We start from the raw sequence: 27,957 nt of genomic DNA, 5'->3' as shown, positions 1-27,957 counted from the left end.
TAGTTATGACAAATTTTATTGTATATACTGTACCACATTGAAAAAAAAAATCAACATCATGAATGAAATTAAAACAAAGGTCATTTTAAGAGAATATTTCTCAGGCCAGGAAAGACCTGGCTGTAGCCTAATTAGTAGTGATATTAACAGTAGGGGACTGGTCAGCATGGAAACACACACACAAAAGAGAGTCACGTTGCCAGGGGAGATGATCAATCTGGGGACTAGATAATTCCAGTCACTTTGAAATAATTTTGTTACAAAGCAGGGGTGGTTTATCAACTTCACCATGGCCTAAAAGAAATACGCTCGTGCATAAACCTCGGAACAGGTGATGTGGTGTGCAGAGTGCTTTGGCTTTGCTGTTCAGAGAGAACAACACTGGAAAACAGGTGGGTGTAGGTGTTGTCAATGAAAAGAAAGATTATCCTTTGTAAATTAATGAGATGGTATCCTGATTTATGCAAATGTCCCTTCTGTTCTGGCTCTGTGTATTAGGAGTAAGTTTCCTTTTCTCTGATCAACTCAAGATTGACTTTATAGGTATGAAAAATCCAAAGCAAAACCCTCAACAATCATGACCTACCAATAAATGAAATGACAGTTTAGGAATCCTTCTGGTTAGCATGTTATCACTTTTCCTCCCCCAAAACCACAACAGGGTAAAATTCATCGGTAAGCAGCAAAAAAAAAATACATAAACACTATAAACATTTTTTAGAGACTTTAAGTCATTTTTTCAAAGGAATAATAGTAACAAAAAAAGAGCTCATAAAAAGGATTCTGAGTATAGGGAATATAATTTTAATATTCCATACTACTTATTTTTCAAAGAATATATTCAAGACTTTGAAAGTGGAATCAGAAACGGAAAAAGGACCAAAAAGAAAAAAGAGATAGTGCCAAAAAGAAAAAAGAGACAGTGAAGAAAATCCAGAAATAATTTGGTGGCAGGTTTTTGTTTTATTTACTTATTTTTGAGACAGAGTCTTGCTGTGTTGCCCAGGCTGGTGTGCAGTGGCAAGATCTCACTCACTGCAACCTCTGCCTCCCAGGCTCAAGCAATTCTCATGCCTCAGCCTCCTGAGTAGCTGAGATTATACGTGTGTGCCATCATGCCTGGCTAATTTTTATATTTTTAGTAGAGACGGGGTTTTGCCATATTGGCCAGGCTGGTCTTGAACTCCTAGGCTCAAGTGATTTGCCCACCTTGGCAAAAAAATGCTGGGATTACAGGCGTGTGTCACCGCGCCCAGCCCTGAAGGAGGCTTTTAAATAAGATTGTATGGGCCGGGCGTGGTGGCTCACGCCTGCAATCCCAGCACTTTGGGAGGCCAAGACAGGCGGATCACGAGGTCAGGAGATGGAGACCATCCTGGCTAACACGGTGAAACCCCGTCTCTACTAAAAATACAAAAAATTAGCCGGGTGCGGTGGCAGGCGCCTGTAGTCCTAGCTATACGAGAGGCTGAGGCACGAGAATGGCGTGAACCCGGGAGGCGGAGCTTGCAGTGAGCCGAGATTGCGCCACTGCACTCCAGCCTGGGCGACACAGTGAGACTCCATCTCAAAAAAAAAAAAAAAAAAAAAAAAAAAAGATTGTATGTCGATGAAAATTTCGAGGGAAGAAAAAAACTTCCATCTTGTTGCAAAGATTAAGGCAGTGAAAGGAATCTGAAAAACACTGGATTATAACCAAGCTTGCCTGCTCTTAATGCATTCCAAACTCCTAGTTCCACTTTGCATTTCAATGTAGACACATAACAATGTTGGTGACAAAGTAACACCCGACAATCCATGATAATTCTTGGGGGAAGGAAGTCTCTTTTGTGAAATATAGATGGAGTCAAATGCCTTAGGAGAAGTTTTGGTCAAAGCGTGGTCCTCTACATGAGACTCCAGAAGAAATCATTCGGCTCCTTCTACTGCTGTCGTGGAAACAGGTTTCACATAGTATGGACCTTCACTCAGGTAAGTTCTGAGCCTCAAATAATTTGGGTTCCCAAAGATTTCTGCAATTGTCTTGGAATTGGCAAGTGCTTTCACTAGTTCATATTTGGCATCCTTTGAAGCTTTGTCATGCTCCACAGACCGGTCCACCACATATTCTACAAAACCTGGACTGTTAAACATAAGTTTCTGAGCCCAGGGTTGGTTTGCAATGGCCTGAAATGGAAGGCAGAAAGAATACAATTCCCCTGAGTCAAAGTTAAGTTTGTTAGTGGGATGACACAATATTTACAAAGAAATCTGGCAACATGAACTTTAAAAACGTTACCTTTTGTCTAAGTAAATTCCTTCCTGAGAATCTAACTTAATAATCTTAAATACAAAAAATCTTTGTATACAAAAATGTTCATAATAGTGTGAAAGTTACAATATAAATATCTAATAATGGGAGAATGGTTAAGTAAATTATGGTATATAGTAATAAAAAATAAACATTAACAGTGTTTACAAAGAATAGGAAATGACATAGGTAAACCTTTTTAAAAATTCTACTTCTAAGTCTTTTTCAAATTTTAAGATTAAGTTTTTCAAAACCTATTACATTTTAATGAAAAAGAAGTAACAATCAAGTTTATGGTCTAGTTTTTTCCTCTCAAAATGCATTCCACAGACAAGTAGCATCACCATCACCTGCGAGCTTGTTAGACATTCAGGATTCCGGGCTCTGCCCCACAACTCCTGAATTAGAACCTACATTTTAATAGGATTCCTAAGACGAATGTTTGAGAAACTTTGGCCTGTCTCACAACCAAGCATGAAGGTAGGCAGAAATAAAAATAGTTATCCCAACCAGAAAATAGAAAATTATTTCTACAATGGAACCAACTAAGCACAGGATAAGGCAGAAGAGCAAAACCAAAATAAACCAATAATGAAAATACTAAGCAGGAGCCAAAATGGCCATCTCATACAAGGACTATTTACAAGGGTGAAGCAGTCTTAAAAAAATGTTTCTGGTCAGGTGCGGTGGCTCACGCCTGTAATCCCAGCACTTTGGGAGGCTGAGGCGGGCGGATCATGAGGTCAGGAGATCAAGACCATCCTGGCTAACACAGTGAAACCCCGTCTCTATTAAAAATACAAAAAGAAATTAGCCGGGCGTAGTGGCGGGTGCCTGTAGTCCCAGCTGCTCGGGAGGCTGAGGCAGAAGAATGGCGTGAACCCGGGAGGTGGAGCTTGCAGTGAGCCAAGATCGTGCCACTATACTCCAGCCTGGGAGACACAGCGAGAGACTCCATCTCAGGAAAAAAAAAAAAAATGTTTCTGAAGATTATAGGAATACCTGTATCCTTCAAGACCCAGATCCTGTATCGCATCCTCAGGAAGCCTTCCCTCTTTTGTCCCTGCCATTCTCCTTATTCCCTCCCAGTCTAGGCCATGTATGCTGTCTGAGATCCCATTATTGATAAGATTACTAAAGTGATTACTACCTTTCTATGCTGTGGCTACAAAGATAAATCAGATATGCTTCCTGCTGTCAACCAACTCTACTTAATAGGTGAGACAGGTCAATAAATAAACATTTGCAAAATAATATAACAAATAGAACACAAAGGTATAATCCTTACCACAGCTGTAGTAATGTAAGTAACTGTACAATTATATTTACTGCCTCGCTCCTTCAATAGGCAGGAAACTACATGAAAGGAAGGTCTTTATATATTTTCTTCACTGTTGTATGCCCTTCACTGAGCAAAAACGGAAACTCAACAAATGTTTGCTGAATAAATAAATGCAACATATGAGAGCCAACATTGTTTAACTCAACCTTGTCAATCTGGGCAAAGTGTGCTGAAGACATACCGGAGTTAGTCCCTGACGAATGAGCAAGAGGTTAAGAAGCAAAGTTAAGGAAGAGTGTTAGATACAGAGACCCCAGCAAAGGTTCAGAGACACAAACAGTTTGGTACCACTGGAGCATTAGGTGCCAGAAGTCTTATTTTCTGCGGGGGAAATAAGGATTAGGAAGACCAGGGTTAGGTCAATAGAGGATGGCAGATAAAAAGTCTGGAATTAACTGTGTTATCCCATAGCATCCTGTTCAAACCTTAAACAGCACCTAGTATCTTTTACTGAAACAATATGTTTACACATCTATCTCCCTCCTTAGTCTCTAAGGTAGCAGAAGGTAGAAACTATACCATGCACTTGTGAATCCCCAGAGATGGCACAGGCTCTGGCTCACTGTAAGTACTCAAGTGTTGAACTGGCAGGCTCCCAGAAGGACCTATGGAAGTGAATACCTACCGTAAACACTTTTAAGGCAGCACAGTGTAGTTCAGGGAAGGGTTGACTACTAATGCCACGGAAGAGCTCCAGTGGATCCCGAGATAAAGCAGAAAACCAGGATTCTGTCATCCTCAGAAGGTCATCAGTCTGCTGCTCAGGCTACAGGAAAGAAAAGGAAAATCTCATCACAAAGTTAACTGATCTGGAGAAAAGCACTTATTTGGAAGTTAGACACCTGAGTACTAATGGCACTCTGTCATTAATTTGTTGTGTGATATTGGCTAAGTTTGGAGGACTCTTTCTCAAATCCAGCCCAGACCTTTCCCAGTTTTCTCTGAATGTGGTTGATAAAGCAATCTCTAGAGTCCGTTCAGTTCTTTTTTTTTTTTTTTTTTTTGAGACAGAGTCTCGCTCTGTCACCCAGGCTGGAGTGCAGTGGCCGGATCTCAGCTCACTGCAAGCTCCGCCTCCCGGGTTCACGCCATTCTCCTGCCTCAGCCTCCCGAGTAGCTGGGACTACAGGCGCCCGCCACCTCGCCCGGCTAGTTTTTTTTGTATTTCTTAATAGAGACGGGGTTTCACTGTGTTAGCCAGGATGGTCTCGATCTCCTGACCTCGTGATCCGCCCGTCTCGGCCTCCCAAAGTGCTGGGATTACAGGCTTGAGCCACCGCGCCCGGCCCGTTCAGTTCTAACACTCTATGATTCCATTTTAAATTAAAAATGTCACTAGTCATATGAGGGTTATCTCCTTGTATTAAGAGAAAAATGGCATTTACTTCATCACATTTATCATGTTGATTCATACAGATTTATTTTCCCAAACATATCCCACTGTCCTTCATTAATTTCCCAATCTACTTACTGGTAAGTACAGAAGAGATGAAATTGCATCCAAACATCTAATTTTTAGCTCCACTGGGGCATTCTTTGATTGATGTCCTATTCTCATAAGCAAGCGTTCAAAGCGAGTTCCTTTGAAGGGTAACAGTGAGATTCTTCTTTATTATGGTAAAATATACACAACATAAAATTTACCATTTTAATCATTTTTAGTGTATAGTTCAGTGCTATTAAGTACATTCACATTGTTGTGCAACCATCATAACCATCCTAGAACTTTTTCGTCAACCCAAACTGAAACTCTGTATCCATTAAACAATAATTTCCTTTCTTCTCTACCCTCATCCCCTGCCAACCCCTATTCTACCTCCTGTGAACTGGACTCTTTTAGGTATCTCATCTAAGTGGAATTGTACAATATCTGTCCTTATGTGTCTGGCTTACTTCACTTAGCATAATGTTATCAATGGTGCAGATTCCTCCATGCTGTAGCATGTGCCAGAATCTCATTCTTTTTAAAGGCTGAGTAATATTCCATTGTATGTATATACCACATTTTGTTTATTGATTCATCTATCAATGTTCATTGGGTTGCTTGCACCTTTTTTTGGTTGTTGTGAATCAAATGCTGCTACGAACATGAGTGTACAAACATTTGTTTGAGTCTCTGCTTTTATTTTTTTTGGTATATACCTGAAAGTGGAGCTGTTGGATGAAGGAAATGTAAAATGCACAAAGGTTACAATTTCTCCACATCCTAACACTTACTATTTTATGGTTTTTTTTTTTTTTTTAAAGTAATAGCCATCCTAATGGATCTGAAGTGAAAAATGAGATTTTTTTTTAAAGTATGCTCTCATACACTATGACCTCTACCAACCTAAACCAATACAAAAATAAGCATGTAGTCAGAGAACCAGTGACAGGCCTAGAACACACAATTACACACAACACAGCATATATATAAGGCAGAGTTATAAAACTGGAATCAAAGGACCTGGATTTGAGTAGCAGCTGCCCTAATTTGTATGACCTTAGAAATTTTCTTAACTCCTCTAAGTTTCATCTACCTTATCTGGAAAATGAAAATGACAATAGTATGTTCTTTACAGGATTGTAAAAAGATTGTCATAGGTAAAAGCACTTAGAAAACTACATACAACAAAAATATCAGCCGTGATACACAACAGTGTATTTTCTTTTTCTGTTCTCTAATTTTTAGTTTTTTGAGATGGAGTCTCGCTGTGTCGCCCAGGCTGGAGTGCAATGGCGCGATCTCGGCTCACTGCCCAGGTTCAAGCGATTCTCCTGCCTCAACCTCCTGAGTAGCTGGGATTACAGGTGCCTGCCACCACACCCAGCTAATTTTTGTATTTTTAGTAGAGACTGTTGGCCAGGCTGGTCTCAAACTCTTGACCTCAGGCGATCCACCCGCCTTGGCCTCCCAAAGTGTTGGGATTACAGGCATGAGCCACCTCGCCCGGCCTCTTTTTAAATTTTTTTTGAGATGGAGTCTTACTCTGTCACCTAGGCTGCAGTGCAATGGAGTGATCAAGGCTCACTGCAGCCTTCATCTCCTGGGCTCAAATGAGTCTTCCACCTCAGTCTCCCGAGTGGCTGGGACTATAGGCATGTGCCACCACACCTGGCCAATTTTTTTGTTGTTGTTGCCAAGGCTAGTCTTGAATTCCTGGGCTCAAGCAATCCTCCCCTCTTGGCCTCCCAAAGTGCTGGGATTACAGGTGAGATAATTTTCAACATATGTGTCTCAAGAATTTTAGTAATTGGGCTGCATATTATTTTGTGTGTATAATTTGTTGTGCTGTTGATTCTCATGGATGTTCCATAAAAGTATCTTTTTTTTTTTTTTTTTTCTTTTTACAGAGTCTCGCACTGTCACCCAGGCTGGAGTGCAGTGGTATGATCTTGGCTCACTGCAACCTTTGCCTTCTGGGTTCAAGCCATTCTCCTGCCTCAGCCTCCCGAGTAGCTGGGACTGCAGGCATGCGCCACCATGCTCAGCTGATTTTTGTATTTTTAGTAGAGATGGGGTTTCACCATGTTGGCCAGGCTGGTCTCGAACTCCTGACCTTAAGTGATCCACCTGCTCTGGCCTCCCAAAATGCTGGGATTACAGGCATGAGCCACCTTGCCTGGCCTCTTTTTTTTTTTTTTTTTTTTTGAGATAGAATCTCACTCTGTCACCCAGGCTGGAGTGTAGTGGCACGATCTCAGCTCACTGCAACCTCCACCTGCCAGGTTCAAGCAATTCTCCTGCCTCAGCCTCTCAAGTAGCTGGGACTACAGTTGCACAGTACCATGCCTGACTAATTTTTGTATTCTTGAGTAGAGACAGGATTTTGCCATGTTGCCCAGCCTGGTCTTGAACTCCTGAGCTTAGGCAATCCACCCACCTTGGCCTCCCAAAGTGCTGGATTACAGGCATGAGCTACTGTATCTCGTAACATGCCAAAAGTATCTCTTAACATGAAATCATATAACAAACTTTTATTTTCCTTTCTTGACATTACAAAAAAACCCAAAATTTTGTAAATACTCCCAACAACCCTGAGAAGTAGTTGTTATGCCATTTTTATAAATGAAGAAAATGAGGCCTAGAAAAGCAAAGTGAGTAAATGAAGTTCAAAAAGCAAAGTCAGGGCTGGACACAATGGTGTGGACCTGCAGACCCAGCCAATCAAGAGGATGAGGCAGGAGGATTGCTTGAGCCTGAGAGTTTGAAGCCAGCCTGTATAACAGAGAGACACTCCCAATCTGAAAGAAAGAAAAGAAAGAAAGAAACAGAAAACCCAAGGACATGAATTCAGGCCTTTTTGATTCTAGCCCATCATCTGTACCATGAAATCTAGTCAAAGAAGACACAGAGGGGAAACAGGAAACAATGTTTGGTTGAAATAGATTGGTAGAAACCTAAACAGTGAAAAGTCAAAAAAAAAGGTTTTCCATAGTAATTATTAGACTTTCAGATATGAGTCCAAGGTTATGGTTAACAAGACTGCCACCCATAAAATAGTTTCTACAATGTAGTTAACCCACCAGTAAATGAACTTACACATTGAACCCCTGTCAAAAATTAAGATATCCCTGAACAGGGCCAAGTCATACCAACCTGTTTTCTGTAAAACCTGTTTTCCTTCAACATTGGATCCCAAGATTCCAACTGTGTCTACAGCTACACCAGTCATAGTGGGGTCCTGACTTTCTGTCATTTCAAAGACTTTTTCCACAAAGATAGGATAACGCTCACAGATCTGTTGAGGACTATCCATGACAGCCAGGTTTCCAAAAAACTTCACGAATCCTAAAGAGATTTACAAGAATATATTTTAATAGGGGAACAAGACAGCATGAATTGTGGGCCCTATAACTTCACAGGAATAGAAATGAACTGCAGGCCAGAAAGCGTAGAAAGGTTACAGTAGTGTGTTGCTTGGAGATCAGAGAGACCATTAGGAGATTCTGAAGGACCTGTGATGTGTGATCCTGAGAGAGGGTGTCAATGGAGCTGGGACCAGCTATTGAAGTACTGGCATATGCAAGAGGGAGAACAAAGAAAAAGGACCAGTGGATACAATTATAGGAAGGCAAGTTTAGACTCATTACCAGGAAGAAATTTTTAAGTGGATATGTTCATTAATAAATGAAATAGGTAGCTAGGTAGCTAGGCTACCTAAGGAAGGCATACATCTCCAATTTCTGGAAGTGTTCAAGAAAGACTAATTAACCAAGACCCAGAATAGAATGGCAAGAGTAGATCCTACAATAAAGATTCCCACTCAGAGACTTGATTAATCTGTGAAACATACTGTAAATGTCATTACTAGTATTTTTATTTTTTTGTTGATATTCAAAAGAAAAATTTCCTAATATTCTAAATAGCACTGATGTTTCCTGAAAATCAAAGTCAACAGTACATAGCTCCCAGAGCAACAGATTCCACCTCAGTAAGAGGCTACAGGTATCTTTTTAATAAAATTAACTTTTAACTGACAAATTAAAAAATCATATATCTTTATTGTGAACAATGTATTCTGAAATACGCGTATTTTTAATTTTTTTTCTGCTTTCGTGAAAAATGTCATTAAATTTAAGAATTTTGGTGGGGAATGCACTGAATCTATATGGTGCTTTGGCAGCACCAACATTTTAATAATATTAATTCTTCCAATCCATGAACATAGGATACCTTTCCATTTATTTGTGTCTTCTTCAATTTCCTTCATCAGTTTTTATAGTTCTCACCGTATAGATCTTTCACCTCCTTAAATTTATTCATAAATAGTTAATTTTTTTGAATGCTATTGTAAATGGGAATGTATCTTTTATTACTTTTTCAGAGTTCACTGTTAGTGTATAGAAATGCTACTGATTTTTATGCACCGATTTTGTATCCTGCAGTTTTACTGAATTTATTTATTCATTCTAACAGTTTTTTGGTGGAATCTTTATTCTATATATTAATATAACACTACATCATTTACAAATAGGGACATTTTCACTTCTTTCTTTCTGATTTGGATGCCTTTTGTTTTTTTTATCTTGCCTAATTGCTCTGGCTATAACTTCTTGTAATTTGTTGAATAGAAGTGGTAATTGTGGACATCCTTGTCTTGTTCCTTTTTTTTTTTTTTTTTTGAGATGGAGTCTCACTTTGTCGCCCAGGCTGGAATGCAGTAGAGCGATCTTGGCTCACTGCAATCTCTACCTCCAATGTTCAAGGGATTCTCCTGCCTCAGCCTCCTGAGTAGCTGGGACTACAGGCGTGTGCCACCATGCCCAGCTAATTTTTTTGTATTTTTAGTAGAGACGGGGTTTCACTGTGTTAGCCAGGATGGTCTCGATCTCCTGACCTTGTGATCCACCTGCCTTGGCCTCCCAGAGTGCTGGGATTACAGGTGTGAGCCACCACGCCCGGCCTTGTTCCTGATCTTAGAGGAACGCTTTCAACTTTTCACTGAGTATGTTAGCTGTGGGTTTGTCATACTTGGCCTTTATTGTGTTGAGATAGATTTCTTCTATACTTAATTTGTTAAGAGTTATTATTATAAAAGAAAGCTAAAATTTGTCAAACGCTTTTCCCCGCATTACTTGGTTTCCATCTTTATTCTGTCAATGTAGTATATCTTATTTATTGATTTGTGTATGCTGAACCCTCCCTGCATCCCTAGGATAAATCCCACTTGATCAGGGTGGATGATCTTTTTAATGTGCTGTTGAATTTGAATTTGGTAGCTCTAGATATCTTCTAAACGAAATCAGCTCTAAGGGAAACAATCCCTGTCCACTCCCAACCCCAACCCCCTGCCGTCAGAGATAACTCAGAAATAAAACATGCACCATCATTTCCATAGGCATCAGTGTTTCTTACCTGGCAAATAGAAGCTAGAGAAAGGGTCTGAATCTGCCCCAACGATTATATTAGAAATTTGGTCAATTACTCCTTCTTGAGCAAGATACTGTCGTCCATGATGAGTATATGCCAGTGATGTCACCATTTCTATACAGGTGGCTCTAAAATGTCAGAAGGACAAAAACAAGATTTTTGCACAGGATTTGCATAGTTTATAGATTGCTCTCATATAGGTTATCTTATTTAATTCTTCCCATCATATTTGAAAGGTCAATAATCTTGGCTCCTCTTTTCTTTCTTTTTTTTTTTTTTTTGGCGGAGTCTCGCTCTGTGGCCCAGGCTGGAGTGCAGTGGCCGGATCTCAGCTCACTGCAAGCTCCGCCTCCCAGGTTCACGCCATTCTCCTGCCTCAGACTCCCGAGTAGCTGGGACTACAGGCGCCCGCCACCTCGCCCGGCTAGATTTTTGTATTTTTTAGTAGAGACGGGGTTTCACTGTGTTAGCCAGGATGGTCTTGATCTCCTGACCTCGTGATCTGCCCGTCTCGGCCTCCCAAAGTGCTGGGATTACAGGCTTGAGCCACCGCGCCCGGCCTTAATCTTGGCTCCTCTTTTCACATGAGGCCCTAAGGCCTAGAAAGTTGCAGTGACTTATCTGTAATCACATTGTTATTACAGACAGAGTTTATATTTAAATCTAGACCTTCTGATTTGAAGTCCACTATTGTTTCCACTATAACCTAGCTGCTTCCTAAAATATTTTTTTAAATTTTGTTTTATTTTGAAGTATCAAACATACACAAAAGTAATGAGAATACAATAAGCCCCCATATACCCATAACCTGATTTTATGGTTATGAGGATTTTGCTTTACTTATTTCATCTCTTTTCCCTACTTTTTGCTGAACTATTTTAAAGCAAATCCTAGTCACCGTGCCATTTACCCCTGCGTACTTTAGTATGCATCTCTGCAAAACACGTATGTTTCCTCACACAATTATAATGCCACTGCCACATATTAAGAAATTAACAATAATTCTTTGGTATCATCTCATATCCAACCCTGATCAAAGAAAATAACTAAAAAATTTATTTTTACAGTTGGTAATTGATCCTAAAGTGTTTTGACTGACCATTTATAGGGTTTTTTCCTATGTCACAAAATTTGATACAATGCTAAAAAATAATTAACAAAATTAATTGTCTCATTAGGTTGAGACACTCAAATGCACTGAAGCAATGTAACTAGTGACTGATTTACTATATGGGTTTAATAAATTCAGCCATGTTTAAAGAACACAGGACAATCAGAAAATCATTTAAGATAAGAAAAATCAAAACCTATATACACAAAGATAACTATAATGCTATCATAACAGCAAAATACTTGAAGCAAATCAACTGTTCAACAGTGAGGAGGTATTAATAAGCTGTGGAATATCAACAAAGGAACATTTGGCAGATATTAAAGGGGATTTAGGGAATGGGGGAATAAAGGGTGGAAGAGACTGGAATTAACATTTCTGGCCGGGCGCGGTGGCTCAAGCCTGTAATCCCAGCACTTTGGGAGGCCGAGATGGGCGGATCACGAGGTCAGGAGATCGAGACCATCCTGGCTAACACGGTGAAACCCCGTCTCTACTAAGAAATACAAAAAATAGCCGGGCGAGGTGGCAGCGCCTGTAGTCCCAGCTACTCGGGAGGCTGAGGCTGGAGAATGGCGTGAACCCGGGAGGCGGAGCTTGCAGTGAGCTGAGATCCGGCCACTGCACTCCAGCCTGGGCTACAGAGCGAGACTCCGTCTCAAAAAAAAAAAAAAAAAAAAAACATTTCTTTGAGAACCTATGTCAGCCATTGTACTGCTTTCTAAGGTCAATTAGCTTAATTCTTACAATATCTTTTTATTTATTTATTTTTTTGAGATGGAGTTTTGCTCTTGTTGCCCAGGCTGGAGTGCAATGGCGCGATCTTGGCTCACTGCAACCTCCACCTCCCGGGTTTAAGCAATTCTCTTGTCTCAGCCTTCCCGGTAGCTGGGATTACGGGCCCCTGCCACCACGCCCGGCTAATTTTTTGTATTTTTTTTAGTAGAGACGGGGTTTCACCATATTGGCCAGGCTGGTCCTGAACTCCTGACCTCAGGTAATCCACCCGCCTCAGCTTCCCAAAGTGCTGGGATTACAGGCGTAAGCCACTGTGCCCGGCACAATATCTTTTTCAGTTACTGTTCTGAGAGATGAGGAAACTGGGATGTAGAAAGCTTATAATAACCTGTCCAAGGCCTAACAGCTAATAAATAGTAGAGAGGTATGCAAGCCAAGTCTTCCTCATTTTGAAAAGCCCATATTCTTTTTTCTTTTGAGACAGAGTCTTGCTCTGTTGCCCAGGCTGGAGTATAGTGGTACAACCTCTACCTCCCAGGTTCAAGCAATTCTCCTGCCTCAGCCTCCCGAGTAGCTGGGACTACAGGTGCATGCCACCATGCCCGGTTAATTTTTGTGTTTTTAGTAGGGACAGGGTTTCACAATGTTGGCCAGGCTGGTCTTGAACTCCTGATCTCGTGATTCGCCCGCCTCGGCCTCCCAACGTGCTGGGATTATAGGCATAAGCCACCACACCCGGCCTAGCCCGTATTTTTTCTATCATGCTATACTGTTGCTATTTAACAATGCCAAAATAAATGCATATGACAAACTATTAGTAATTCAAAATGGCAGTTACCATGTGATTGCAACTGTTTAAGAGCACACAGGACTAGGGACAGGGAACACAGTCACTTGAAAGTAGCTGAATTGTCATGTGGGGCTTTGCCAAGTTCCAGTATGTTGTCATGATGTAACTTGAGCAATTTTCTAAAGGTCCCTCCTTCAGGACACACATCAGTCATGAGATTGTGACCTGGGCAAAGTCTCTAATAGAGAAAATCACAGACGTCCCAGGGTTGTTTCCCAGCCCTTCAAAAGAGGACATTTCACTTTAAGAACTCTCAGTCAACACACCTGACCAACACATCCTCACCAGTCAGCTCTCTCAGGAGCTGGGTTACCAATCCACTTGTGGTACAGTAGTTTAAAGATTCTGGTGACACAGAAGAAATCTCTACAATTAGCTGAAATAAAAAAAAAAAAACAGAAAAAGAAAAAGGTCAAAACAGCCCTACGCCTGATAGATCTCATTTTAAGTTAAACATAGGACTAGGTACTTTCTATAAATGAGTTTTTAAAAATCTATTATTTGTCTCTTTAAGTAGAAAAACTTCAGTGAACACATAAGAAATTACTTTGGCACAGATTATTATTATTTTTGAAACAGAGTCTTGCTCTGTCACCTAGGCTGGAGTACAGTGACGTGATCTCAGCTCACTGCAACCTCTGCCTCCCGGGTTCAAGCGATTCTCGTGCCTCAGCCTCCCGAGTAGCTGGGATTACAGGCACATACCACCGCACCTGGCTAATTTTTTTGTATTTTTAGTAGCGATGGGGTTTTGCCATGTTGGCCGGGCTGGTCTTGAACTCCTGGCCTCAAGTGATCTGCCCACCATGGCCTCCTAAAGTGCTGAGATTATAGGCATGAGCCACCATGCCTAGCCACCTTGGCACAGAAATGTTCCATTATATCTGGAACATTTATATACTTTCCTGCCCAAGCAATCATCAATCAAGGTACAAAAGCCTCAATCAGCCACAACAAACGGATTATAAAACCATTCACTCATTCAGGCATTCTGTCAGTCAGTCAGTCACTCAGTCAGTCAATCATTCACTTACTCGTTCAGCAAGTATTTGCTGAGGTCTTACTGAGAGGTATAGGAAGATACTTAAGGGTTTTAAGCAGAGAAATGACACAATCAGATTTGCACTTTTTTTTTTCTTTTGAGACAGAGTCTCGCTCTATCGCCCAGGCTGGAGTGCAGTGGCGCGATCTAGATTTGGACTTTTAAAAGACCATTCTGACTGCATGTGAAGATAGACTAGGGATGATAAAAACGGATAAGTGGAGACAGTTTGGATGCAAATATAGTAGCCCAGGTGAGTGACACCAGTAAGTTAGTCTAGGGTGGTAGAAGCTGTACTAATGAAGAAAAATGCATGGGTTTAAATAAAATCGACACAATGTGATGACCGAATGGATATGTGGCAGGGAAAAACAGGCCTCAGAATGAGCCAAGGTCTAATACCCAACTAAGCAAACTGTGAGACAGGGCCAATTTGTTGCTCTTGTTTTTTATTAGGGGGATAGGGTGGATAAGGAAGATCAGGAATTTGATTTCAGCATGAGTGTGAGGGACCTAGAATATACCCAAGGGGCCAAGAATGAGTAAGCAGTTAAGCATGAAGGTTTGAGCTCAGAAGAAAGGTCTCAGTTGTAAGTTTACATCTAAGAGTCATCATCACAGATGGGAAGTGAAATCATATGATGAGTAAAACTGCCTAGGAATGAGTATAGAGTACAGTGAAAGCAGGGCTTGGAACACTGTTTTCACGAACTCCAACAATTAAAGATTCAATGGAGGATAATGAGCCAGGAGGCTGAGAAGAAACTGAGAGGCGGAAGGAAAAGCAGCATAATATGGTATGACATGCAAAGAAAGTGTTCTGAAGAGGGAATTAAGACTGCAGAGGATTCCATTTCAAATATGCACCCTATTAATAGTGTGTGGCCTTGGATCAATTGCTCCATCAATATGAGGTTAATGATAACAATATACAAAGTTTACTGCAAGAATTAAAGATAATATATGTCAGTATTTTAGCATAGGGCTTAGTACAAAACTGGTACAAATAAAGGCCATTTCTTCTTATTACTACTACAAATTTTTTCAAGTCTGGTTTCATTATCTTCTGTATCATAGTAATTATACTGCACTATAAATATATATATATTTAGAAAGGGTCTTGCTCTGTTGCCCAGGCTGGAGTGCAGTGGTGCAACCACGGCTCACTGCTGCTTCAACTTTCTGGGCTCAGTTGATCCTCCCATTTCAACCTCCTGAGTAGCTGGGACAACGTGCACATACCACCATGCACAACTAATTTTTAAAATCTTTGTAGAGATGGGGTCTCGCTATGTTGCCCAAGCTGGTCTGAAACTCCTGGCCTCAAGGGGTCCTCCTGCCCTTGCCTCCCATAGAGCTGGGCTGTATATGCCTGTCTCATATACTAGGCTGGGAATGCATCCTTATATTCCCAGCACCTACTGCAAAGCCAAACACAGATTATATACTCAGTGAGCCATCTTGCTTTCCAGCATAAGCCAAACTGCATTCTGCTTTGTAAGCATGAGAAAGTATGCTTTTTATCTTACCTCATACACCCTGTATCGAACAATGTCATTTGTTTTCATTACACTTTTCAAATCATCCAGCAGATTGCTTTCAAATAAAGCCTCCAGTCCAGCTTGGGTTAGTGATATTCTTGACAGGGATTTGATGGCCTTATAAAGAAAGAAAATATCTCTTATGTCCCCAAAATACAGAATATTATTATCTACTTCATAAGACTGATGTGAAAATAGCGCACGGAATGCACCTTGCCCAATGAGCATTCACTATGTTTCAGCTATTATTTATAATTGGAAAAGACACAAGGTGTCCCCCATAGAATTATGATGGATACTGTAGATATTTATATCCTAGAAAATAAAAGGGATTTACTAGTATTTACTTGACAACCATTTATTTTATACAATTCATATGAGGTTGTAAATTCCATTACACAAATCATCCATTCTAAACCTTCACCTCTCAATTCAGAAGGCCTTTCTTTATCTTTTGGGACACCAATGTCTCTGCACATTTAAGTCAATGATTCTAATAGACTCACCGCTTTTGCTACAGATAGATTCTCTCCACCGATGCAATAAACAATTTGTTTTAGTAATTCAGCATTATTTAGAATCTCAGTAACAGCATCAGAATTTTCAACAATTCTTCCAATCTGAAAGAAAAACAATCAGAAACACTCTTCTAAAGTAGGGCAACATACAGTAAACACACAATGGTCCAATTTCCTTACTGCACAGTTATTTTAGGAGTTAGTGATCACAGCTATATATCAAGTCATTAAAAAATCAAAATGACCTAAATTCATTCAGTCAAACACACATATGGCATAGTCACATCTGTTAAAGGAAAGAAAAGAAAGCGGGTAAAGAGATAAGATAGCTCAGTGAGTGAAAACAATACAAACCCAGCTCTATTTTTAGCTACACTGACCTTGCACAAATTTTAGCCCCGTTTCTTATCCGTAAAATGGGAACACAGTATTTAATTCCAGGATAGTTACGAAGATTAAATGAGACCGAATAGGCAAAGCACCTGCTACAGTGTCCGGCATATAAATGGCCAGTGAATAAACTGATATCTTCTCCCCTTCCCCAAACTTTTTTTCTTTTTTTTTTTTTTGAGATGGAGTCTCGCTTTGTTGCCCAGGCTGGAGAGCAGTGGCACGATTTCGGCTCACTACAACCTCTGCCTCCTGGGTTCAAATGATTCTCCCACCTCAGCTTCCCGAGTAGCTGGGATTATAGGCACCTGTCATCATGCCCGGCTAATTTCTGTATTTGTGTAGAGACAGGGTTTCACCATGTTGGCCAGGCTGGTCTTGAATTCCTGACCTCAGGTGATCTGCCCGCCTTGGCCTCCCAAAGTGCTGGGATTACAGGGGTTTTTTTTTTTGCTGAATAAACACAGAAAAGGAAAAACAGTAGTTCAGTATCTATTGGGTAACTGTTTAGCTCCTAACATTTCGACAAGATAATCCTTAGCAGCAGCTCTTCACTCAAATAGTAGGATGCTTTGGTTACCAGGATGATAAGAGTTACTGTCTTAATTGTTGGTTTAGTGACCTTTACTATAGCATTTGATTCATCCAGTGTAACAGAATCTAAAATGGCAGAGAGCTATTTGAACACATAGGAATCTTTTTCTTTACACTAGGAGCTCCTTGAAGGAAAGTAACTGGTTTTGTTAATCTTGGTAACTCTAACAGCATATGGCACCATGCCTGGCATATAAAAGGAACTCAGTATCTGATTAATGAATGATTTAGATGGTACTTAATGGAACTTCTTTCATTTGCTTGTATCTGCCAGGTTATAGTTAGCTATGCACATTGGAATAGACCACACATTTTCCAGGAGGAGAGAGGGAGCAGGGCAGAGGGAGAGAAGGGAAGAGGGAAGGAGAGAGAGATACTATGCTTTCTTCATCTTTCTGTCCCAGTACAGAACCTGGTCCAGAGCAGGTGGTCAATGTCGGTTCCTAGTAAAATTTCATACCTGGGAAAGGGTAAGGATTTTTACAGAATCATCAGGGTGAATTAGTCCCCTCTGCAGGTCAACCCTGAGGTTCCGGGCCACGTGAACTGGTTCCATAGCTTGCAGCAGTCTCTCCAGAATGGATACACACAAAGCAGTCTTTTCCCTGAGGAGACATCATAAATCTTATTAGTTCATATCCTGCCCAGGTAGGAAGTAACAACCTAATAATAGCTGAAGCTTGGGTCAGCATCTCCTCCACACAGACTTCTTTTTGAAACAGCAGATTTCACTCACCTATTAAACATTTGCAACAACCTATTATGCGTATTGCCTGTGCTGGGGCTACAAAGAAGAATAAGATATATACTCTAGTCTTTTTTTTTTGAGATGGAGTCTTGCTTTGTTGCCCAGGCTGGAATGCAATGGCCTGATCCCGGCTCACTGCAACCTCTGCCTCCCAGGTTCAAGCGATTCTCCTGCCTCAGCCTCCGGAGTAGCTGGGATTACAGGGGCCCGCCACCACGCCTGGCTAATTTTTGTATGTTTAGAGATGGAGTTTCAGCATGTTGGCCAGGCTGGTCTCGAACTCCTGACCTCAGGTGATCCACCCGCCTCGGATTACAGGCTTGAGCCACTGCCCCTGGCCTTTTTTTTTTTTGAGACAGAGTCTCGCTCTATTGCCCAGGCTGGAGTGCAGTGGCGCAATCCACTCACTGCAATCTCCACCTCCCGGGTTCAAACGATTCTCCTGCCTCAGCCTCCCCAGTAGCTGGTGCATGCCACCACACCCAGCTAACTTTTCATATTTTTAGTAGAGACGGAGTTTCACTGTGTTAGCCATGATGGTCTCGATCTCCTGACCTTGTGATTCGCCCACCTCAGCCTCCCAAAGTGCTGGGATTACAGGCATGAGACACTGTGCCTGGCCTGATATATTCTCTAGTCTTAAGGAGCTCAATCCAATGAAAGATATAGAAAAAAAGGCAACTGTAATCCAGATAAATGCTATAGGCTAAGACTAGAAACTATAGGAGCTTAAAAAAGAACAGAGGGTACAAGGAAGGCTTCCCAGAAGGGTAACATCTGAACTAAATTTTAAGAAGTAGGAGTTATCCAGAAGAAAGGTGTTCTAGGTAGAGGGAGTAGCAGCACATAAAAAGGCAGAGAGGATAGTGTTACACTTTGAAGGAACAAGTAGCTTGGTATGACTGGGGTCAGAATGGGAGAGAGGTGGTGAGAAGGTAAAAGGGCGAGGTGAAGGACAAGCACTGAAACTGAAAAGATGCACAGAAGCCAGATTCTAACAGGTATTTTATGTCATGCTTGGAATTTAGACTTTTTCCAGAAAATCACTGGCAAGCCATAAGTGGTTTTAAACAAAGAATTAAAATGACAAGATCTGATTTATAGAAATCACTCTGCACCAGTGTCAGGGGAAAAATTTTCAATTACAAGGCAGTAAATGGTAAGAGGTGATGAAGGAGTAAACTAGGGGAGCAGCAGTAAGGATAGAGAGAAGGAGGAAGAACTATGTAAGAGAACCTGATGACTACCAGTGGTAGATACAGAAGATGTTTTCAGAACAGTTTTCTTGTCTCTTAATAGACACTACAAATAAATGGGCTAATATATTGTTAGTAGTAGTATACAATTCAACTGGTACAACTTTTCGGGTAGGTAACTACATGATACAAATGAAAAGCCTTAAAAATGAATATACTCTTTTAATTCAGGGATTCCACTTTGCATAACTGAATCTAAAATAGTATTAATAATGTTTTTACACCCAAGATAATAGAAAACATGCTATTTTCACAAAACTTGCACACAAATGTTCACAGCAGTGGAAACAATCCAAATGTCCACCAAGTGATGAATGGATAAATATGTGTTATGTGCATATAATGGAATATTATTCAGCCATAAAAAGCAATGAAGTAATGACACATATTACAACATGAATAAACCTTTAAAATATTATGCTAAGTGAAATAAGCCAGACACAAAAGGCTTCCTTTTGAGAATGATTCTATTTATATGAAATGTCCAGAATAGACAAAATCCATATAGAAAGTAGATTCTGCTAGGCGCGGTGGCTCATGCCTGTAATCCCAGTACTTTGGGAGGCCACAGCAGGTGGGTCACCTGAGGTCAGGAGTTCAAGACCAGCCTGGCCAACATGGTGAAACTCCATCTCAACTAAAAATACAAAAAAAATTAGCTGGGCATGGTAGTGGGTGCCTGTAATCCCACCTACTTTAGGAGGCTGAGGCAGGAGAATCGCTTGAACCCAGGAGGCAGCAGTGGCAGTGAGTCGAGATAGTGCCATCGCACTCCAGCCTAGGCGACAAGAACAAAATACTGTCTCAAAAAAAAAAAAAGTAGATTCAGGGATTCCACTGGTTGCCAGAGGCTGGAGGAAAGGGGAAGAGGAGGAATGGGGATATTTATAAGCATGGCTTTTCCTTTATTTAAAAAAAGTGATTACAGGTAAAATTTACCATTTTAACCATTCTTAAATGCACAGTTCTGTAGGAATAAGTACATTTACTTTGTTGTCTAGCCATCACCATCGTCCATCTCCAGAATGTTTTAATCTTCCCAACCAGAAACTCTGCATCCATTGAACACTCCCTATTCTCCCCCTCTCCAAGCTCCCGGCAACCACCATTCCACTTTCTGTCTCTCTAGATTTGACTACTCTAGATATGTAAGTAAAAGCATACAACATTTGTCCTTTTGTGTCTGGTTTATTTCATTTAGTACAACATCTTCAAAGTTCATCTGTCAGAACTTCCTTTCTTTTTAAGGCAATATGTACAGTATCCCATCATATTTATATACCCCATTTTGTTTATCCATTCATCCCTTCATCACCACACCCAGCTCAATTTGTTCTTGTATAGATCATGTGTTTGGTGTCATATTAAAGAAGTCTGTTTAACTCAAAGTCATGGTGTGCAAACCAACACTTTGGTTGCACACACGTGTTGCGTTGCTTCTGTGCCTTTTAAAATTTTAGCCAATCTAATAGTGTGCAGTACAATCTCACTGTAATTTTAATTTGTATCTCCTTAATGTTGAATATCTTTTTGCGTGCATATTTACCGTCTGTACTTTTTTTTTTTTTTTGAGACGGCGTCTCGCTCTGTCACCCAGGCTGGAGTGCAATGGCATGATCTCGGCTCACTGCAGTCTCCACCTCCTGCATTCAAGTGATTCTCCTGCCTTAGCCTCCCGAGTAGCTGGGATTACAGGTGTCTGCCATCAAGCCCAGCTAATTTTTGTATTTTTAGTAGAGACAGGGTTTTGCCAGGTTGGCCAGGCTGGTCTCGAACTCCTGACCTCAGGTGATCCACCTGCCTCGGCCTCCCAAAGTGCTGGGATTACAGGTGTGAGCCACTGCGCCTGGCCCCATCTATACTTCTTGTTCAAATCTTTTGCCCATGTTTTAATTGGGTTATTTCTTGCTATTTAGTTTTGAAACCTCCTTACATATTCTGAATACAAGTCCTTTATCAGATATATTCTTCACAAAGATTTTTCTCCATTTGTGCATTTGTGACTTTTCTTTTCATTTTTTTTTTTTTGGGGGGGGACGGAGTCTAGCTCTGTCGCCCAGGCTGGAGTGCAGTAGCGCGATCTCGGCTCACTGCAAACTCCGCCTCCCAGGTTCACGCCATTCTCCTGCCTCAGCCTCCCGAGTAGCTGGGACTACAGGCGCCTGCCACCGTGCCTGGCTAATTTTTTGTATTTTTAGTAGAGACGGGGTTTCACTGTGGTCTCGATCTCCTGACCTCGTGATCCACCCGCCTCGGCCTCCCGAAGTGCTGGGATTACAGGCGTGATCCACCGTGCCTGGCCACTTTTCATTTTCTTAACTGTATGTAAACTTCAAAGAATCTATTTTTTTTTTTTGTGACTGAGTCTCATTCTGTTGCCCAGGCTGGAGTGCAGTAGTGTGACCTCAGCTCACTGCAACCTCCGCCTGCCGGGTTCAAGTGATTCTCCTGCCTCAGCCTCCCGAGTAGCTGGGACTACAGGTGCCTGCCACTATGCCCAGCTAATTTTTTGTATTTTTAGTAGAGACTATGTTTCACTGTGTTAGCCAGGATGGTCTCTATCTCCTGACCTCGTGATCTGCCCGCCTTGGCCTTCCAAAGTGCTGGGATTACAGGCATGAGCCACCGTGCCCGACCAATTTTGTATTTTTAGTACAGACAGGGTTTCACCATGTTGGTCAGGCTGGTCTCGAACTCCTGACCTCGTGATCTGCCCACTTCAGCCTCCCAAAGTGCTGGGATTACAGGTGTGAGCCACCACCCAGCCTGAAGAAGAATGTTTTATTTTGATTAATTCTACTTTGTATCATTTTGTTCTTTTTTTTAGACAGGCTCTCTCTGTCACCCAGGCTGGAGTGTAGTGGAGCAATCACAGGTCACTGTAGTCTCCACCTCAGCCTCCTGAATAGCTGGGACCACAGGCATGAGCCACCACACCCAGCTCAATTTGTTCTTGTATAGATCATGCGTTTGGTGTCATATTAAAGAAGTCTGTTTAACTCAAAGTCATACATTTTTTTTTCCTATGTTTTCTTCTAGAAGTTTTATAGTTTTAGGTTTTATATTTAGGTCTATGATCTCTCTCATACACTGCTTGTAGAAATGTAAAATAGTATAACCACTTTGGAAAACAGTTTGCCAGTTGCTTAAAAAGTTAAATATACACCTACCATACCATCTAGCCATTCCACTCCTAGCTATTTACTCAGAGAAAAGAAAGAATATTTTTATGTAAAGACTTGTACATGAATGTTCACAGCACTGTTATTTTTAATATCTCCAAACAAAAAACAATTCAAATCTCTAATGTTCACCAACAGGGGAATGGATAAAAAACAGTGGTACACTCATACAATGGACTACCACTCAACAATAAAAAGGAATGAACTATTTATTCATGTCACATAGATAAATCTCAAAATAACTATGCTATGTGAAGGAAACCAAACAAAAGAATACATAATGTATGACTCCATTTATATGATCCTTTCCCCCTATGTCTGGCTAAAGTAAGGGGCAAGTTCATCTATAGTGAGAGAAAGTAGATCAGTGGTTGACTGGTTGAAACAGGGAGAGATTAGCAAGGAGTGTGAGGGAGCCTCTGGGAGTAAAAGATACATTCGCTATCTTTATTGTGGCGATGGTTTCATGGGTATATACATATGTCAAAACTTGCCAACCTGTACATTTTATTAAGTGGAGTTCATTGTATATAAATTATACCTTTGAAAAGCTGTTAAAAAAAAATAGTGGTATGTTAAACTACATAGTGCAGAAATTTCAGGTCCTATGTGACCCTTGCCAACGAGCCAAAGGGTTAATGCTTAAAATTAGTCTTGTTTGATTTTCATGTTCTAAAGCAGTAATCTTAGGACTTAAACTTCTCCAAAAAAACCTATCAAGATTCTAAATTACACACAAGATCAGATTGTGAACCAATACACGGCAACCTATGTGGCTTAGCCAGGATAACAGCAATGTATCTGAAGACTGCCAGATACTATCCAGAGAATTATTCCCACAATTTGCAGTTGGTATCTACTCTGTATCCAGTTCTGAATTACTGTCTTTAAATTTCCATTAAAATTGTTCCCTAAAGCACTGCTCCTTCATTCAGCAAACTATCTTCCCCATGGATCTGAATCCTCAAATTCTCCCTCACTTCAGTTCCTACTGCACCTCTGCTGTCAACCTGCTGTATGACCTTTGGAAGTCTCTTCATCTCTAATAGGAAAAGGTTGGACAAGGTGGCTACTCTAAACTCTATGAGTCTCATCTTTAATTGGGCGTGTACTGCATTATGTGCTGGGCCCTAAGAGGGATGCAGAGATGAACAAAATGCGGTCACTGCCTTCAAAGAATTTACAAACTAGAAATAGACACACAGAGAACTATAACATAGGTAATAGCATCAATTATCATTAACAGAAATAACAATAATGTCCTTTAGCAGATCTGAAGAGCAGTCATTTGCAACTGGAATAATTGAAAAAATATTTTGGAGGGGATGGCTCTTTAGTGGGCCTAAAAGGATGGACAGAATATGGACAGACAGCAAAGTATTTCAGTTAGAAGGGCTGGTATGAGTAAAGTTAAGAAAATGCAAGTCAGGCTTAAGGAAAAATAAGGGTGCCACATGGTAGCTGGAACAGATGAAAAAAAGTGGAGTAGAGGAAAAAGGTGAGGCTGGAAAAGTAGGATGGAAATACACTGTAAAGGGCCCAAATGGCATTCTAAAAGCTCACTATAGAAAATGGGAAACTGTGGGGAAAAGAAAGATCAGACTGTTACTGTGTCTATATAGAAAGAAGTAGACATAAGAGACTCCATTTTGTTCTGTATTTGAGATGCTGTTAATCTGTGACCCTACCCCCAACCTTGTCCTTGCAAGAGACATGTGCTGTGGTGACTCAAGGTTTAAAGGATTTTGGGCTGTACAGGGTGTGCTTTGTTAAACAAGTGCCTGAAGGCAGTATGCTTGTGAAAACTCATCACCATTCTCTTAATCTCAAGTACCCAGGGACACGTACAGACCTCCGCCTGGGAAAGCTAGGTATTGTCCAAGGTTTCTCCCCATGTGATAGTCTGAAATATGGCCTCGTGGGAAGGGAAAGACCTAATCGTCCCCCAGCCTGACACCCATGAAGGGTCTGTGCTGAGGAGGACTAGTATAAGAGGAAAGAAGGCCTCTTGGCAGTTGAGATAGAGAAAAGCATCTGTCTCCTGCCCGTCCCTAGGCAATGGAACATCTCGGTGTAAAACGGAATTGTATGTTCTGTTTACTGAGAAAGGAGAAAACTGCCTTAGGGCGAAAGGTGGGACTTGCTAGCCAATGCTGCTCTTTATGCACTAAAAAGGTTTATGGAGATGTTTACATATGCATATAAAGGCACAGCACTTTTCCTTAAACTTATGTCACAGAGATCTTTATTCATGTCTTACTGCAGACCTTCTCCCTATGATGATCCTATTATGCTGCCATTTACCTTTTTCTAAGATGGTAAAGATAATGATCAATAAATACTGAGGAACTCAGAGACCCGTGCAGGTGTGGGTCCTCTGTATGCTGAACGCCGGTCCCCTGGGCCCACTTTTTCTTTCTCTATACTTTGTCTCTGTGTCTCATTTCTTTTCTCAAGTTTCTCGTTCCACCTAATGAGAAACGCCCACCCACAGGTGTGGAGGGGCAGGCCACCCCTTCAGGAAACCATGGAAAGGATTAGCACCAACTGACTTGAGATGTATGCTCACTGGGGTTACAGGGTGGGAAGGACTTGCTAGAACAGGAATTTCAGAGTAATGAGAGGTCAGACTAACACTACAGACCTACCAAGAGGGAAAAAATGAGGGCTTGACTTAAAGAGGAGACAAATAAGAGATATTTCATAGGCCGGCCCAAATAATGTTAACTGATAGACTTCATGAATGGAGAACACTTACAGAAAAGGAAGGAATCTTAGAAGGTCAGAGTGAAGAAAGTGCTCTGAAATCATCCAGTGTTGATTCAGTGGTTCACAATCTTTTCAAGTAGTAAGGTCACTTTAAAGTCTTTGGATCACAAACATTTCAAAACTCTTTTAAATGATCAAAGCATCAAATACAAAGTGGGTTTTTTTTTTCCTTTTTTTCCCCCAGATCCAGGTAAGAAAGAATTATAAAATTTTTTAAAATCTTATCTTATATATATATTTTTAAAGACAGAGTCTTGGCTGGGTGCCGTGGCTCATGCCTGTAATCCCAGCACTTTGGGAGGCCGAGGCAGACGGATCACTTGAGGTCAGGAGTTCGACACCAGCCTGGTCAACATGGTGAAACTGCATCTCTACTAAAAACACAAAAATTAGCTGGGTGTGGTGGTGGTGGCACGTGCTTCAGACTTTGTCTTAAAAAAAAAAAAAAAAAAAAAAGACAGGGCTTCACTCTGTCACCCAGGCTGGAGTGCAGTAGCACAATCTTGGCTCACTGCAACCTCCGCCTCCTGAGCTTCAAGGGATGCTCCCGCCTCAGCCCTCAAGTAGCTGGGACTACAGGCACGCACACCCAGTTAACTCTGTTTTGTTTTGTAGAGATGGGTTTCACCATGTTGCTCAGGCTGGTCTTGAACTCCTGGGCTCAAGTGATCCACCCGCCTCAGTCTCCCAAAGTGTTAGGATTACACAAGTGAGCCACTGCTCCTGGTCTACAAAGTGTTTTTATTTTTCTTTTTATTATTTTTTTGAGACAGAGTCCCATTCTGTCACCAGGCTGGATGCAGCGGCGTGATCTCGGCTCACTGCAACCTCTGCCTCCCGGGTTCAAGTGATTCTCCTGCCTCAGCCTCCCGACTAGCTGGGAGTAGCCATGCCTGGCTAATTTTTGTATTTTTAGTAGAGATGGGGTTTCACTATGTTGGCCAGATTGGTCTCAAACTCCTGACCTTGTGATCCACCCACCTCGGCCTCCCAAAGTGCTGGGATTACAGGCATGAGTCACAGCGCCCAGCCTATTTTTGTATTTTTAGTAGAGACGGGGTTTCACCATGTTGGCCAGGATGGTCTCCATCTCTTGACCTGGTGATCCGTCCGCCTCAGCCTCCCAAAGTGTTGGGATTACAGGCGTGAGCCACCGCGTCCAGCCTACAAAGTGTTTTAAATCAAACACTATGGATGTGAAAAAAATAAAAAGTAAAAGTTGTCCTACTTTTTTCAGACCCACTTCCCTAATAATAGTTTCTGGTGTGCCTTCGCAGATCTTTGCAATGTTATACAAGTTATACAAGCCTGTGGGGGTTGGGAGGATTGTAATCCTTTTTAAAAATTACAGGTTAAAATTATAGATTCATAAACTCTGCAATTTTCTTTTTCATTCAACAACACAGAAATCGTTCCATGTCCACATACATATATACATCTACTTCAACGTCTTAAATAACTGCATAGTGTTACAGAGTAGTAGCGCATAATTTGGAATCCCCTGTTAACGGATATTTAGATTGTTTCTAGTCTTTTGGTGTCACACACGATATGTTACAAATATTCTTGCATATAATACTGTAGGGTCCTCCAGTCGCCCCCTTTCTTTCTGTGTGCTGATGGAAAATCAGAGTGCCTTGATTGCTCTCTGACCTAGCCAGCAGCAGGTTTCCCTAGCAGGCTTGACCATAAACCCGGGGCCTTGAACATTCCCAGGCCTGATAAAGGTACCTAGGTTGTTGCCCAAAACACTGGAAGAAACTGGCCTCAATCCCGAGCCAAATTCCTTTAAACTCTCAACTAAACTCCAAACCCAGGAACACCTCTTTTCTCCCGGTGTCCGTCTTGATAATTTCTGCAGCCCTCCGTAGGTTCCCCCAAACCCTTTTGGACTGATCGCCTTGGCATTCAGTGCTTCTTTCTCTGGCATCCCAACCAGCCACATCTCGGGAAGGTTTGAAGCACTCCCTTGTGGGAACTCCCTTGCCGCTGTTTTTGGGGCGATTCCAGCCTCGGGTTCGAAAGAACAAAATAACTGCACATTTTGTGCGCGTATACTTGCATTAAATTTTTGTAACAAGAATAACTGGATGAAAAGGCATGTGAATTTAAAATGGTGATGGTTCTTGCCACATTGCCAGGACAGGATCCTTTTAGAAGAGGTAACAAATCAAGAACCTGTACAAAGAGATGTGGAATGCTCCTTGTAAGTGGACAGCTTTGCTTTTCTCCTTTAATTTCTATCTGAAGGAGAAGGCAGTGCCTCACTGCTCAGAGGCAGCGAGGCCAGGCGACGGGAGAAAACACCCTGGGGCACTCTCAGAGGCTGAACCTGAATCCCGTCTCCTGCCCTCTGAACCTGGGATCCTTCCCTCTTTGCAAATTTCGGCTACTTTCCACCTCCCCTGTGACTGGGAAAAGCGCTGTTCTTGCCCTCAACCACTCTCGTGTCCATATTTAGGGGTGCCCCTCTCCTCGGCTCAAGGTCCCGGGGTCCTCTCACCTATGGTTCTCATCAAGCAGGGAGAAGAGCGGGCCGAGGCGCAGCTCCGCCGCTTGCTCGCGAAGCTCGTTGAGCGGCACTGCCTGCAGCACTGAGTGAAGAGCGCGTAGCTCCTCCAGCGGCGCTTCCAGCCTCGCTACCTCCCTCAGCAACGCCAAGGCCTGGGCCGCCATCTTGCCCCTCCCCACGCAGGGGTTGGCCCAGCGGCCCGGTTCCCGGGGCGCTTCCCT

General features: G+C 41.7%; 1 protein-coding gene across 3 annotated transcripts; it reads right to left on the bottom strand.

The window, feature by feature from the left end:
* Positions 1-27,919, bottom strand: PSMD5 (proteasome 26S subunit, non-ATPase 5). 3 transcript variants are annotated; one of them, XM_045373744.2, is made up of 10 exons: positions 27,728-27,919; positions 17,730-17,874; positions 16,274-16,387; positions 15,756-15,884; positions 13,451-13,560; positions 10,471-10,613; positions 8,212-8,403; positions 5,104-5,213; positions 4,258-4,398; positions 1-2,166 (listed from the first exon to the last, which is right to left on the bottom strand). In XM_045373744.2, exons 1-10 carry the CDS (start codon positions 27,898-27,900, stop codon positions 1,909-1,911), a joined length of 1,515 nt encoding a protein of 504 aa, XP_045229679.2. In that variant the 5' UTR covers positions 27,901-27,919; the 3' UTR covers positions 1-1,908. The 3 variants fall into 3 exon arrangements, with proteins under 3 accessions (XP_045229679.2, XP_073872788.1, XP_073872787.1); XM_074016687.1 differs by lacking the exon at positions 13,451-13,560; XM_074016686.1 differs by lacking the exons at positions 1-2,166; positions 4,258-4,398; positions 5,104-5,213 and adding an exon at positions 7,570-7,856.
* Positions 27,920-27,957: the final 38 nt, after the last annotated feature.

Source organism: Macaca fascicularis, chromosome 15 (assembly GCF_037993035.2).
Source record: "Macaca fascicularis isolate 582-1 chromosome 15, T2T-MFA8v1.1".
Classification (NCBI taxonomy): domain Eukaryota; kingdom Metazoa; phylum Chordata; class Mammalia; order Primates; family Cercopithecidae; genus Macaca; species Macaca fascicularis.
Note: the sequence above shows the minus strand (reverse complement) of the source record. Positions and strands in the feature narration are given on the sequence as shown.